General features: G+C 35.3%; 1 gene segment (V, D, J or C); it reads right to left on the bottom strand.

Annotated features, from left to right (window-relative positions):
• Positions 1 to 14059: 14059 nt before the first annotated feature.
• On the bottom strand, positions 14060 to 14764 carry LOC127547101 (T cell receptor alpha variable 29/delta variable 5-like). The segment is given in 2 exon segments: positions 14060 to 14453; positions 14605 to 14764. Coding segments are annotated over 2 exon segments (423 nt in total).
• Positions 14765 to 15901: the final 1137 nt, after the last annotated feature.

Genomic DNA, 15901 nt, shown 5'->3' with positions numbered 1-15901 from the left:
TGTATTCATCCTGCTGGTCATTTCTTACAGAACAATAATATTCCATAACATTCATATACCACAATTTATTCAGCCATTCTCCATCCATTCAATTTCCAGCTTCTAGCCACTACAAACAGAGCTGCCACAAACATTTTGGCACATACAGGTCCCTTTCCTTTCTTTAGTATCTCTTTGGGGTATAAGCCCAGTAGTAACACTGCTGGATCAAAGGGTATGCACAGTTTGATAACTTTTTGGGCATAATTCCAGATTGCTGTGATTAGAAATCTTTATAAAACTTTTGTCAAGAGCTCCATGGTTCAGTTAACAAGACAGGTCAAGCCTAAGGGAAAATAGCACATTTTAAACTTTAATTTGCATTATTAGCATTTTCTTGTTCACATTCTTAATTCCACACTATCAAGAAAACTTTAAATCCTAATGTGTAGTTTTTGTTGATTTCTGAGGAGTAAATGCTCACACTGAAAATTTAATAGTTGACTGCATTTTGAGCAGATTCTGACAAACTTCTAAATCAGAGGGAATGATTCCAAATCTGAAACTCAGACTGAGCTGAGTTTTGTTTAATGGTTTTGAAATCAATTATAAATATGTTAGGATGTTTGTTTCAATTAAAATGTATTAGGATGTGGAATTTATAATTGTAAATCTTTTAAGATGTGGAACTAGTTATAGAACTAGGTTAGTAACAGCAATTTTAAGGAAAAGAAAGATAAAATTCAGATAGCTAATCTTAGCTTAACTGATTTACAAGATGAAAAGAAGATCATGGTCAAGTCACATTTTTCAGTATAGAGATAAGAATTTAAAAGTTTAAGAGAAATGAGTCCTGGTGCCTCTCAAATGTTCAGGTGAGGATGTCACCAGCAGCAGAAGTAGATTGAATTACTATGGGGAAGATGTGTTCATTTTCATATGAAAAAGTAGTATTAGGAATGAGTAGAAGATTCAAGAAGTGGATGGGATAAAATAAGAAAATTTGTGACATGGCCAGGGTAGGAGGGGAATAGGATTATAACAGTAGCCATTAGAGCCTTTGGGAAAGCTTTACAACCTGACATCATTGGTTGATAATGAAATAATCAAAGATCAATGGTAGTAATAGCAAGAAGACCAAGGAGACTCAAAATAAGGCTTAAATCTATGGATAACTGTCCATCTGAGAAATAGAGCAGAAGCAGAAGCAGAAACTAAACAGAGTATGAAGCATTAAGCAAGTTCAAAGCCAGAGATTATCTCAGAGAGCTTTAGTCAAAGGAATGCATCACCTTGAGATGTTGAAGGGAGTTAGGAGAAAAAGGCTGTGATCAAAAGAGAGTCTATATTGGGAGGAATAGTGTAGATGTAAAAGTATGGGTGAGCCACAGGCATGAGAAAGATTGTTGCCCAGCAATACTTCCTTTGAACTTAAGGAATTTACCCCTTTCTGTACTTCATTCAGCTCATTGGTTAGTTAATAGAAAGTAAATAGAAAGTTAATAGAAAGAAAGTTAAAAGAAAAATAGAAAGCCTAAGAAATGAGGAGATCATAGCTTTATATCTGGGAGGGACCTTAAAGGACCTCAAGTTTAATTATTTTTACAGAAGAGGAAACAGACTAAGAGAGTTTTAAACACTTTGTGCAGTCATATAGCTAAAAGAAAAAAAAAAAGCTTGACTAAGGCAAGAATCAAACTCAGATTCTACTGGCTCCAAGTCCAGTTTCTATCTATTACACTGTGTTGCTCCTCCAACTGATTATTCATTCACATTGGACAAAAGCTTACTTTTTTTGGAATAGTTTTTAAATGTATAGAGGAAAGTTATACCCTTAGTGTCAGTATGCAGAGCCAAAACAGCCCATCCCTAACCTATGCCATTGTAAATCAGAGCTTCCAGGTCCCAGAGGAAAGACTTCTGGCTTGGCAGAATAGTTAGAATATTTTAATTTTGATCAAAAGAAAATTACAAATGATGTGTTAAAATTTTAAAAGGATTTACTTGATGATGCAGGCCAGTTAAGCTAGGAGACTTTTGCCCAGAGGAAGTAAAGAAAGGATGCCAAGAATATTGAAAGACATTGAAAGCTATGCATGATTATAAGCCTTAAGTACAAAGGAATTCTACCTTCTTTGACCTACTTATCAATGGAGTTTTTACAGATGTCCAGATTTTTGTTAACCTTGAATCAAACATATGCCAAAAAAGAGTTATTTCTACAGTGACTTACTTGTGGTGTTATGTACATTAACAATAATTTTTAGCTCACATAAGCTACATTTAAACAAAAGAGGAAAGTGGTTGCTTCAAAAAATGTATGATGAAAAATATTTCCCACAATTTGACAGAGAACCAATTGGTCAGAATCCTAGGAGTTCTTTAGTTCTATGCTGAAGAAAGATTTTTACATCTAGAGCTATGCAGAATCAAATATACATTCTCATGGCTTTGAATCATGGCTTTTAGAAGACTGTTAAAGCCATTTATACCTTGGCAATGGTATAAGACTTAGAAAGATTCAGGGAAAGGATTTCTCGTAAGTTTTTTAATAATGGGCTCTCCAGGAGAAAATAGTATCCTAATGTATTTTAAACTTTAATCTGCATTATTAGCATTTTCTTGATCACATTCTTAATTCTACACTATCAAGAAAGCAATAAATCCTGATGTGTAGTCTGTTGATTTCTGAGGAGTAAAAAATGCTCACACTAAAAATTTAATAGTTGGCTGCAGTTTGAATAAATTCTGGCACACTTCTGAATCAGAGGGAATGATTCCAAATCTGAAAATTCAGACTTGTGTAATGCAAAAAATATCAATTCTATTTCTAACCATCTTTAATTCATCTTTCACTTTAATCCATCACCATGAGTGATGTTCTCTTCATCTTTGCCAACTAATCTATATGATTTTCAGCACTTGAAAGATTTTAAAATAAAAATGTTCTCAAGGAGCTGTGGTTCCTAGATCATATCCTCTGAATCCATCTGTGGGTAGCTTTTTTCTCTCAAAATGAAAGACCTTTTTTTTTTTTTTTTTAAAGAGATTTCCAGCTGTTCTAGCACAGGTGCTGTGCCTTTTTGTCTTGGTTAGCATAGCTTTTCCCCAAGGCCCTGGGAGTAGGTGAGAGGCCCAAAGCTGAATAATGTTGTTTATCTGTAGTTTCTCCTGTCACCTGTGACTTTTCTGAGAATCCAGAAATAAGTCCAAGAGGATGACACTGATGGATTTGTTTTCTGAATGTTCACTGAAGATTAATTCTTCATTGTGTTCTGCTGTTTAAAAGCATCCTTGAAGAATAAGGAAAATCATCTTCTTGCCAGATAGTTGTCCCAGAACAAAGTGTAATTGTACTCACACTTGTAGGTGAGAGACTGCTATATCTTCCTTGCCAAACATTGAATTACCCTTGAATGGACTCAGACTGGCTTCTGCAATAAAAAGATGAAAACTGGCTGGATCTGCTGGGTTCCATCTGGATGGGCTGTTGTCTTTAGGATTTAAGGAATAAATTAGAGGAATGAGGATATTGTTTCCCTTTCTCTCTGACTGGCCCAACAGTCTTAATAAATGTGATTAATTGCTCCCCATGAACCACTATAATGAGATCCTATATGGTGGGTGTGTTGAACAGAGAGAAATTGAAGAATTGATCAAATTGATCCCTGGCACAGGCAGGGAGAAGGCACTGATAAAGATCTGTTTAGCATTGTGGTCCCACCCTCTTGGTGCAGTCAAAAATCCAAGTTATGTCAACCCCCCAAAGCCCACCCTCTGTAGGGGTATTGGGCAGACTCCCTTTGCCATGCCATGTCAAAAATCATATCCCTGAGGTTAAATTTCCCCTATAAAACTACTCTCTGCTCTCCTTTAGGTCAGTCCGCCTTGGCACTTTGCCTTGTGGAATCTTTCTCCTCACCCCACCACACCACGTGTTGCTCCCTTAACCCTACTATGGTTCTCAACCCCACTTCTCCTTATAACAAGCTATTTTAGGGTATTAAGTACCTTTCAGGATTCAGGATCCCATCTTCATGGGGTGTTTCCTTTCTCCTGGTAAATGGCAAGTTCCACTAGGAAATTTGCCCTTTCCATCATTAATTATTAAACTTTTTTATCATTTTTTTTTGCTTTTTAAATTTTTTATCCTTTTTTATGCTTTCCTAACTCTGTTTCATATTTACCATTCCTGAAACCTCTTATTTTGTCTGTAACCTTTTCCCCTAAATAAACCTATCTTTTGCCAAAGAGAATGACTATTGTGAATTCTTCATAAGAACAACATTTGGTGCTTCTCCTAAAGTACATCACTTGGTGCCTTTTGGCGTCTACATCAGCCATATCAACTGGAGTTACACAATTGCCCTGCCAGTGAGGCTCTTCCCAAGGAAACTGGATGATACAATTGCCCTCACAGCAAACCATGGAAAAGTATATTAGTTATATTTCCTCTTTAATCTTGCAACTCAGTCAGAGTATCTATTGCTAGTGGTGACCTATGTAAAATTATAGGGGTCCTATTATGCATCTTTCCTTGAATAGGAAATAGAACTTCTGGGTAGAACAAAATTGGTCTTGACAAGCCATGCTACTCTCTGCAAAGGCTGGCAGTGACTAACCAACTCTTAACCTCCACGCAGTCTTTTTACCTTTCCCTGAGAATTAAATTGAATAATTGTGCATTTGTGATGGTACATGGGAAAATTTTAGTATTACTAAGGACACAGTGGAGAAAGAAGTCAGTAATGACAATTTAATCAACTGTTCTGTAATAGGAACTAAGTGGAATAAAGTTTATTTTGGAACATAATGCATTATAAAGAATGAATACCCTTCCTACTTTGAGATACAGTATTCATGAAAATTATGTATGCTTTTTTTTCTCTAATAATAGGATTCTGGATATAGATTTAAAAGGTATCTCAGAGGCTATCTAGTTCAACCTTACTCATTTTACAAATGAAGAAACTGAGATCCATATATTTACCCTAAGTCATACAGGTTGTCATCATTAGGCAATAATTTTTAAAAATTATATATCTAGAGATTCCCAAAAAGGAAAGAATAATCCTATAACAAGTTTAAGTAGTGACTCAAAAGAAGACAAATATTAGTTTCTATTTGAAACTTATAATGTTGTTATAAAATAACTTAAATAATTTTATTTCATTATAATAAAATTGTAATTTATAAATAAATTATATAGTTTTTATAAATGAAAAAAAATTCTCAAAAAAATTAAGAGGAGAATATGCTAAGAAACAATTTGATAAACTTTATAGAAAAAATGGGCTCCCTAAAAACTAAGATGTTAAAACAAATAGAAAATAACTCCATTGGACAATAAGACACATGAAAACCAAATCAATAAACTGAAAAATAGGAGAAAAATATAAAGTATCTGGTATTTTTAAAATTGACCTGAACAAAAAGTCAAGGAAGACCTTAAGCAAAATATGATTGCCTAAAAACCATTATTTAACAAAAAAAACCTATACATAAAATATTTCTAAAAATGATGAATGAAAACTGCCCAGAGGTCAACTAAAGATAGAATCCATCAATCATCTCTGAATGAAACTACAAAAGGAAAACCATTAGAAATGTCATAGTCAAAAATCAAATGCTTACATGTCAAAAAAAATATCACAAACATTCAGAAAGAAACAATTCAAATACCAAAGGTGTAGTCAAAATCACATAGAACTTGGCAAGTACCATGAAAAATGAAAGGAAATTTTGGAGTACAAAATTTCAAGTCAAAAGAGAGAGATAGACTTACAGCTAAAAATAACTTATTCTGAAAATCTAATTTTAAGTCTACTTGGGGAAAAATACACTTGTAATGAAATGTCAAGCTCTTCTACTGAAAGGACCAAATAGAGAATAAATTTTGAAATGCAAAAAATCAGAAATCTAGAGAAACCTAGAAATTTAAATTTACTTGAACATTTGGAAAGAGATGCATAAGGAAGTAGACAGTGATGCTATGTTAATCTTCTAAAAGAAGAAGAGAGGGGAAAATGTGTACCTTCACAGTATCAATGTCTTCAAAAGAACATTAAATTTGCAGGACTCAAGAAAAAGAGGTCCTAGGATAGATTGGATTTGTTCTGATGGTTTTTTTGGGAAATGGGAAAGAAGGATAAGAAGAGGAATACGTTAGTGTAGAAAGTGATGGAATTGATCACAAATGACGAGGTCAGGGTAGCAATCCCTAGTCCAAATAAAAAGCACAAGGCACATGTGAAGATTTCACAATGGTGTTCTATTTGCCAAAAGGTACATTAATTTATGAGGAGAGGTTACAGACAAAATGAAAAGGTAAAATAGACCCATGAGTGGCAAATGATGAAATAGATTCCAGAGAGCATATACTTAGTGATTAACAAGGGAAAAATAGGTTCCCAAGTATAACTTAAAATTAACCAGAATAAAGGGAATATACCATGAGGTGGAAGTATTCCATTAATTGACAGGCTAAATCCATAGAAGAGTTTAGCAGACTAATCCCAAAAGGGGTTAACAAGGGAAGGGAATTAATTATATCTTTGATTGGTGGGCTAAATCTAAAAGACTTAGTTATAACAAGGAAAAAGACAACATGAAGCATAGAGGTGGGGGTGAGGAGAAAAATACTAGGAGGCATAGTACCTAACATCCAACATAACACTGAACATAACTGTTTCTATCCTCATATTTCTCAGGAAGGACTAAAGTATTTTGTGGACTACTCTGGAGTAAAACTGAGGAAGCTTGTAGAGTAGAGGGGAAAGAAAGTGAAAAAAAAAAAAACCATAAGGGAGGAAAATAATCATTTCACTATAATCCACAAAAATCTAAAAAGAAATTTTAGCAAAAATGGCATAAGCCATGGACAGATTTAGAGAGGAAATTCCATCTTGGCTTTCTAATTGGAAATAGTAAGGTGAGATTTCCCAAGACTTCCACAGGAATAGGACTGTAAAGCTGAATTTATCCTTATCCGTGCTTTCTCTGCCACTGACCCTCCAGACACTCAGGTCCTCATCAAAAGAAAGAAAAAAAGGATTGGAACTTGCTTTTTTTTTCATAAATGGAATCTCATATGACCACTGTGGGAATGTGTTTTTTCTTGTATAATATGGTTTGACTCTAGCCCCACTCTGAAGGCCAAGTGTTATTTCTTATCTCCTATTGGCTTGGTTAGTGTCCTGAAGTATTTGGAAAGTCTCTCTTCTTTGTCATTGTCTTAAATCCTTATTAATTCCATTTTTAGGAACCTGATGACTAACACCAGTTATCCATTAAACATGAAATTAATTTTTACAAAGGAATATTTACTTCAAAGATATGGTAAGAGCTAACTCACCACATTATCACTTGGGGAAGGAGATTAGACTCACAGTTTCATTTAGTTTCTACAGAGCATTGATCTCACTAAATTTGAGTCCAAAATCCAACTATATGGAGTCCCCAACCCTTATTTCTTTTTTTAATAACTTTTTATTGACAGAACCCATGCCAGGGTAATTTTTTACAACATTATCCCTTGCATTCACTTCTGTTCCGATTTTCCCTCTTCCTCCCTTCACCCCCTCCCCCAGATGTAAAGCAGTCCTTTACATGTTGAATAGGTTACAGTATATCCTGGATACAATATATGTGTGCAGAACCGAACAGTTTTCTTGTTGCACAGGGAGAATTGAATTCAGAAGGTATAAATAATCCGGGAAGAAACAAAAATGCAAGCAGTTTATATTCATCTCCCAGTGTTCTTTCTTTGGATGTAGCTGCTTCAGTCCGTCTTTGATCAATTGAAACTGAATTAGCTCTCTTTATCGAAGAGATCCACTTCCATCAGAATACATCCTCAAACAGTATTGTTGTTGAGGTATATAATAATCTCCTGCTTCTGTTCGTTTCACTTAGCATCAGTTCATGTAAGTCTCTCTAGTCCTCTCTGTATTCATCCTGCTGGTCATTCCTTACAGAACAATAACATTCCATAACGTTCATATATCACAATTTACTCAACCATTCTGCAATTGATGGGCATCCATTCATTTTCCAGCTTCTAGCCACTACAAACAGGGCTGCCACAAACATTTTGGCACATACAGGTCCCTTTCCCTTCTTAAGTATCTCTTTGAGGTATAAATCCAGTAGAGGCACTGCTGGATCAAAGGGTATGCACAGTTTAATAACTTTTTGAGCATAGTTCCAAACTGCTCTCCAGAATGGCTGGATGTGTTCACAATTCCACCAACAATGTATCAGTGTCCCTGTTTTCCCACATCCCCTCCAACATTCCACATTATCTTTCCCTGTCATTCTAGCCAATCTGACAGGTGTGTAGTGGTATCTCAAAGAGTGTCTTAATTTGCATTTCTCTGATTAATAATGATTTGGAGCATATTTTCATATGTCTATAAATAGTTTCAATTTCTTCGTCTGAGAATTGTCTGTTCATATCCTTTGACCATTTATCAATTGGAGAATGCCAACCCTTATTTCTTAAGACCTGTCAGTCTTTCTGAATGGCAGACTTTGGAGGGAGACTGAAAAACAGAACCCCAGTTAAGTTATGAAACTTAACCATGAAAGTGATTAGAACTTTGGAGCTTTTTTTTTTTTTAGCATTGGGGGATATAACTATTATAATTTATATTCTTTATTTTTCTTTCTTGAAAAAAAAATCTTACCAAAAACTCCACTGACTCACTGATGAATGCAGGAAAGATTTATTTTACATTCTTGCAAGAACAGGAGCCTAGGTGAGTAGACACATCTTTAAAACTTCAAAAACAGTATTTTATCAAGCCATTCTCCAATTGATAAATGGTCAAAGGATATGAACAGACAATTTTCAGAGGATGAAATTGAAACTATTACCACTCATATGAAAGAGTGTTCCAAATCATTATTGATCAGAGAAATGCAAATTAAGACAACTCTGAGATACCACTACACACCTGTCAGATTGGCTAAGATGACAGGAAAAAATAATGATGAATGTTGGAGGGGATGCGGGAAAACGGGGACACTAATGCATTGTTGGTGGAGTTGTGAACAAATCCAACCATTCTGGAGAGCAATCTGGAATTATGCCCAAAAAATTATCAAACTGTGCATACCCTTTGATCCAGCAGTGTTTCTATTGGTCTTATATCCCAAAGAAATACTAAAGAAGGGAAAGGGACCTGTATGTGCCAAAATGTTTGTAGCAGCCCTGTTTGTAGTGGCTAGAAACTGGAAAATGAATGGATGCCCATCAATTGGAGAATGGCTGGGTAAATTGTGGTATATGAATGTTATGGAATATTATTGCTCTGTAAGAAATGACCAGCAGGATGAATACAGAGAGGACTGGCGAGACTTACATGAACTGATGCTAAGTGAAATGAGCAGAACCAGGAGATCATTATACACTTCGACAACGATATTGTATGAGGACATATTTTGATGGAAGTGGATTTCTTTAACAAAGAGACCTGAGTTTCAATTGATAAATGATGGACAAAAGCAGCTACACCCAAAGAAAGAACACTGGGAAACGAATGTGAACTATCTGCATTTTTGTTTTTCTTCCCGGGTTATTTATACCTTCTGAATCCAATTCTCCCTATGCAACAAGAGAACTGTTCGGTTCTGCAAACATATATTGTATCTAGGATATACTGCAACATATCCAACATATAAAGGACTGCTTGCCATCTAGGGAAGGGGGTGGAGGGAGGGAGGGAAAAAAAAATCGGAACAGAAACGAGTGTCAATATAAAGTAATTATTAAATAAAAATAAAAAAAACAGTATTTTATTTCCCATCCTGAAGCACAAGTCTTTCCCCTGATTCCTCATTAATTAGATGTTACAGGAGTTATAGTACATAAATTTCCACCCCTTGTTATATAGCCAGTCTCCACCCCAAAGGGTTACATTTATAAGTGGTAAGGTAACTGAGAAGGGCTAAGGGCAAAGAATAAAATAAAAAGATTCTTTCAAATCTCAGGCCCCCTTATTATAAAAGTGACTCCCTACCCCCAGGAAGCTTATGCTCTTTGGGTGGAAGATAACCTCCACTCTTGATTATTCTTTGATGTCCTTGTGGGTTTCAGTTTTCTAATTAAAGTTTCATTTCCCCAATTTAACTTTCATAACTGGGGAAACCAAAATGCCCATCCATTTCTCAAACATTTTTCTTCTTTCCTTTCTTCCTTCCTTCCTTCCTTCCTTCCTTCCTTCCTTCTTTCCTTCTTCCTTCTTTCCTTCCTTTTTCATTCCTTCCTTCCTTCCTTCCTTCTTTCCTTCCTTCCTTCCTTCCTTCATTGCTGGAAGCACTATACAGGACTTACTGCATTTGAAGCAAAGAAACACATACAAAGTAAAGATAAAGAGTCTGGAGCAGAATATATTATGCTTCAGCTAAAGTAAGAAAAGGGGTAACAACCTAATCTCAAATAAAGTAAAAGCAAAAATAGACCTAATTAAGAAAGATGAGGAAGGAAACTACATCTTGCTAAAAGGTACCACAGACAATGGAGCAATATCAATATTAAACACATATGTACCAAGTGGCATAGCATCTAGATTCTTAAAGAGTGACATAATAATCAAATTAGAAGAATAAGGAATAGTCTACCTGTCAGATCTATGGGTAGGGAAAGATTTCATGACCAAATAAAAAACAGAGACAATTATGAAATACAAAATAGATTATTTTGATTATATTAAATTTAAAAAGAAACCACTTTGTACAAACATATTAGAAGATGAACTTAGCTAAGAAACAACTTTTATAGCAAGTGTCTTTGATAAAGGCCTCATTTCTCAAATATATAGAGAACTGAGTCAAATCTATAAAAATACAAGACATTCCCCAATGAAGAAATCAAAACTATCTACAGGCATATGAAATAATCACTTTTGACTAGAGAAATGCAAATTAAAACATCTCTGAGGTACCACTTCACACCTATCAGGTTGGTTAATAAAACAAAAAAAGGAAAGTAATAAATGTTAGGGAGGGTGTGGAAAAATTAGAACACTAATTCATTGGTGGTAAAATTGTGAACTGATCCAAGCATTCATGGAACTTTGCCCAAAGGACAACTAAATTATGTATAACCTGTGATCCAGATAGGAAAAGAACCTGCATATGCAAAAATATTTGTAGCCCTTTTTATGATGGCAAAATATTGGAAATTGAGGGGATGCCCAATAGTTTGGAATGGTTGAACAAGCTATTATATATGAATGTAATGAAATATTATTGTGCAATAAGAATTAATGAACAGATTTCTCTGACGTAAAGACATAAATGAATAGCAAAACAATAGAAAATTATATGATACATTCCTGAATGAATAATTTTATTTGTGGGCTAAACCTGAATTAGGCTGGTCCGATCTCTCTCATTTAGGATTTAAAAGAAAATAAGCATTTATGAAGTGTAAAATAGAATTAAAATTTACTTTTACTGGTTAAGGAATAAAAGAATATATTTTTTTTTCAAAAAGCAAAAGTTGTAAGAAAGATATAAAATGTGATTTTTCTTACAGTCAGTCACCTTGTCAGGAACTCGAGAGTACCTAGAGCTCAGGAATCATTTTTGATGCCCTTCCAATTGCTTTTTGAAGGAAATTCTTTTATTCCTTAATGTCTACACCCCCGGCCAAACCATTTGTATTTCAATCCAGTTAGTGGGTAAAGCACCAGACAAGGTTGGGTCAAGACTTGAGTTTTGGGAGAAATATGAACAGTATGGTGGGACTGGTTCAGTCCACTGTCCCATCCAGTAATGGCCTTGACACAAGTTCCAACAGCAGTTTGAAGCTGAAATACCACAATTAAGGGCTCTGATAGGAAGGGAACTTGTGTCAGCTCTCCTTGCTATCATAGTTTACTCCTGGATAGATTCAAGAGTGAGGGCTTAGAGTCCGCACTTAGATGATCAACTTCTCTCTGTTCATCTAGACTTTATCTTACCATTCTCATATGGTTTTGGGTTGTTCCAGTTTTACGCAGTCTCTGATTCAACTTTTTGCAGGCAAGATTCTTCATTCACTAGCTTTATGTAGTATTTGGATTGTCTTGCATACGATACTGGCTCCATTCTACATGACTATGAATCTATAAGAGATCTCCCTTATTCTTATATCTTTCTAGTACTCCCTTTTGTTCAGGCAATAGCAGATTCATGGGCATATGGACTCATAGGAAATGAAGACCTACTTATCCAGGAAGATATTACACATTCTTCCCAAAGCATACTAGGAAGTCTAATCCTTTCTTATCTTGGCCACAATTGTTAATCTCCTGATTTAAAGAAAACAGAATACAGATAAAAACAAATTATTATAAAATTTCAGGGTAGGAAGGATCATTTCTGACTGGGATGGAATTGAGAGTCTGTGGAGGAGATTATATAGGAATTTGTCTTTTGAAAACAGATAAGATTTTATCTAACTTCCTTTAAGAAGTTATTAAGAATGAATCATCCTTTTAAAACGGTGGTCTCCAAAACCATGGTCTTACTCTAAGAGGGCTGTGGCCTGATCCACAATGTTTGATAAACCAGTTTCAGAATGGGAAAAAGTTGAATCCCACCATGCCTGGGATAACTAATCATGAAACTTATTTCTAACATAATCACATGTGTGTGTATTTCCCAATACTCCAATTTCATTAGTTCTCTCAGCTGTGCAAATTGCTAACTTCTCCCTTGCCCAACTGGCCATATGACCCTCAGGACAGTTATAACACAATTGCTTCCCAAGCATCCATAGCAGCATCTATGTAGATGCCATTTGGAAAACCCCATCCCCTTCTTTTCAACCATATACAGTTTCTAGTTTCCAAATCATGTTGTGTGTGTTATAAATGGCCCTTGCAGGATGGTGCTTTGGTGCAATGATCAGTGAGTTAAAGTTCTGTCTTCCCATTTTTCATTTTGAATGGAACAAAAATGAGTCTCACTGGATGAGTAGTATGAATGGGTTGTGATAGATCATATTATATATATTTTTCTTTCCTTTCTCCATAGCCCTCTCTTCCAAAATTCCCTTTGTCCTTTGAAAGAAGAAAGAAAACTACATTTCCAATCAACCACATCCACAACCTTGTGTCATGTTTAATTCTATTCTCCCTCATCTGAAGCATACAGTCTTTGTCATTTCTACTTCCACATCTCTCCCCTATGACCCACTTTCTTTGCTTAAACATCCATCATCACCCTAGTTCACCTGGACTATTACAGTAGTCTTCAAATTTTTCTCCCTGCCTCAAGTCTTTCTCCTCTCTAATCCATTTTCCTTCACATAGCTACCAAAGTAATTTTTCTAAAGTTGAGATGTAACTAAACCAGTTCCCTAGTCAACAAATTTCAATAGCTCTCTATTTGTTCTAGGATCAAATATCATTTCATCTTCATTTTATTCTTTTTAATTTTTATTTTTGTGCCAATTTTGTGATATACACCAGTGATATCAAACTCAAATAGAAATGGATCTCTGTGGGCCACATATTGAATAGAAAACCATAAATTTCAATATCCATATCTTATTGTCTTTTTATTTATTTTATTAAACACTTCCCAGTACATTTTGATATGGTCAGGCTGCACTCTGGAATGATGTGGGCCAACATGTGGCACAATGGAAAATCTACGAGTTTAATTCCATTGATAATAATTAGTGTAATTTAAAATGTATATAATTTATAAATAAGTGAATATACAAATATTGTGCTACTTAAGGGGAATGCCAGAGCCAGCTCTTAAGAGTTAACTATTGAATTTTCACTGTAAGTATTTGCACCTTGGAAATTAATAAACTCTACAAGTAAGAATTTGCTTTATTTTTTGTTGATTGTCTAGACTTAAAAATGATGGAGAATATTTAATAATTCATATTAAACTTAAAAGTGTGTCATATGTTTCCACTGTTAAACGTTTACCAGCAGACCCCTATGGTACATGCACAAAAAATGTATGAATGAGGTACACAATCAAAAAAGTCTGGAGAATTCTGCTTTAATGTATCCAGATACTTCAGGGATAATCACAGAGCTCAGATTTTCATGGTGTTACATTAGGATTATGTTTTTGCTGCCAAAAAAGAGATTATACTAAAAAAAATATACTATTAAAAAAACCCACTGCAGGGTTTATGCACAAGCTGCAGGTGCCTGGGGACCACTGTGTATCTGCTGCACAGAAGTAGAAGCCTGAGTCTTCAGGTTGGGAGACTTTGATATGCAGAAAGTAGTGTTTGGCACTTTTTTCCAGATGGACGATGAATCTTCCCTCTTCCTGTATATCCTGGGTCTCACGAATTGCTATCAAAAATGTGAGGGCCTTCCCAGAAACTTGCCGGTACCAGAGGAAGTAAGCAAAATTACTGTCTGTAAAACTGCAGTTAATTAGGGCTGTGCCTCCTTCCTGGACCTGCAGGAATTGTGGACTCTGATTTATCTTAGACTGGCTGGTAACCCCTGTGCAAAAAAGACAATACCAAATTATTACTCTTCAGCATTTATATTTGTTTTGTATCCAGTAACATCCTGACCAGACTAACCAAGCCCCAATCTTTCCCTTTCAGTCTTGCAATTTCTTAATCCCATCCATCTCTTGTTCCCAACTTACAGCCCAGTTGGAAAAATAGCATTACTAATGAGGCTCCCAGGGATTTCACCATTTTTTTCCCACCAGGTTCAATGAGGACTCTGCTTTGGGATCTGAGATGATGACTAGATTCTTCAATCAGAGAAACTATTTTCTGTCTCTTTCTTTTTCTATTCCAGGAAACAAAGAACCTGCCAATTCTGCCCAGCCAATCAGAACGATGTCTGCAACCTTCTCACATTCTCAATACTTTCCTTTCACAAGTGTTGTCAGCTAAAGAGTTTTTTGAAAATAGAAGCGCTGCCCCTCTCAAGTGAACTAAAATGCAGAAGACATGTTCCATGAGGATCCATCTAGAATACCATTCTCACTCTTAATTATAGTACCACAGAATGTTAAAGACTTTAGAAATCACTCTGAACGCTGTTCTTTTTTTATATTTTACATAACTGAAGTTTATGGAAGCTAAATAACCTGAGATCAGATTTCCTTAGAGTCCTTTAGTGTATGGGGAAAACCCAGCATTTGGAATCAGAGGATCTGGTCTCAAATACTAGCAATTGTTATTTTTCTCTTGACTGCAGTTTTCTCAGCTATAAATAAAGAATATGGACAAGGATTTTGCAGCAAATAAACAGCAAAAAGGGGAAGGAGTGCCTAAAGTCCAGTCAGTGAAAAAAAGAGAGAAAATGCAGAAAAGATGGTGAGGAAAGAGTAATAATTGTACTCTTACTTCAGACCCTTTCAGACAGTAGCTGAGGGAAACTTATTTTCATTGTGAACTGACAGAAATCAATTAATTTTCAAGGAAAGGCAGTTGAGCAAACGTGAACAATAGTACTGTCATCACCACCCCTTCCCACCAAAGGCAGGAACACTGTTCTAAATAAGTAAATGTTTTTGTTTTTGTTTTTCCCAAGAGTCACCAGTGCAGTAAACAGGCATTGACAATTCACTACGAGAATTAACTAAGAGAGCTCCTAAAAAGAATGATTCAAAACTGAGAACCTCATTTCCAGCAAGTAGGGAAGACAAATAGATGTTTTTAATGAATTCTAGGGAGGGTGTCATGTTTATGTTTCTATTGGGACAAATAACAGGTATTATATATATAAAATACAAACTGGTCATTATCAAAAGAGAAAGGCAAAAGATTTGAATAATCAATTCTCAACTTACCAAATTATCAGGAAGAATGAAAAATTCCTAAAAAGAATAATAAAAAATGCATTTCAATTGGAAAAAAGAAAAGTAATATGAAGTGCTATAGGGGAATCCTCACCTCTGACAAAAGTTGAAAGGTGAAAGAATAGAAAAG

This window comes from Antechinus flavipes, chromosome 2, assembly GCF_016432865.1.
Source record: "Antechinus flavipes isolate AdamAnt ecotype Samford, QLD, Australia chromosome 2, AdamAnt_v2, whole genome shotgun sequence".
Lineage (NCBI taxonomy): Eukaryota > Metazoa > Chordata > Mammalia > Dasyuromorphia > Dasyuridae > Antechinus > Antechinus flavipes.
Note: the sequence above shows the minus strand (reverse complement) of the source record. Positions and strands in the feature narration are given on the sequence as shown.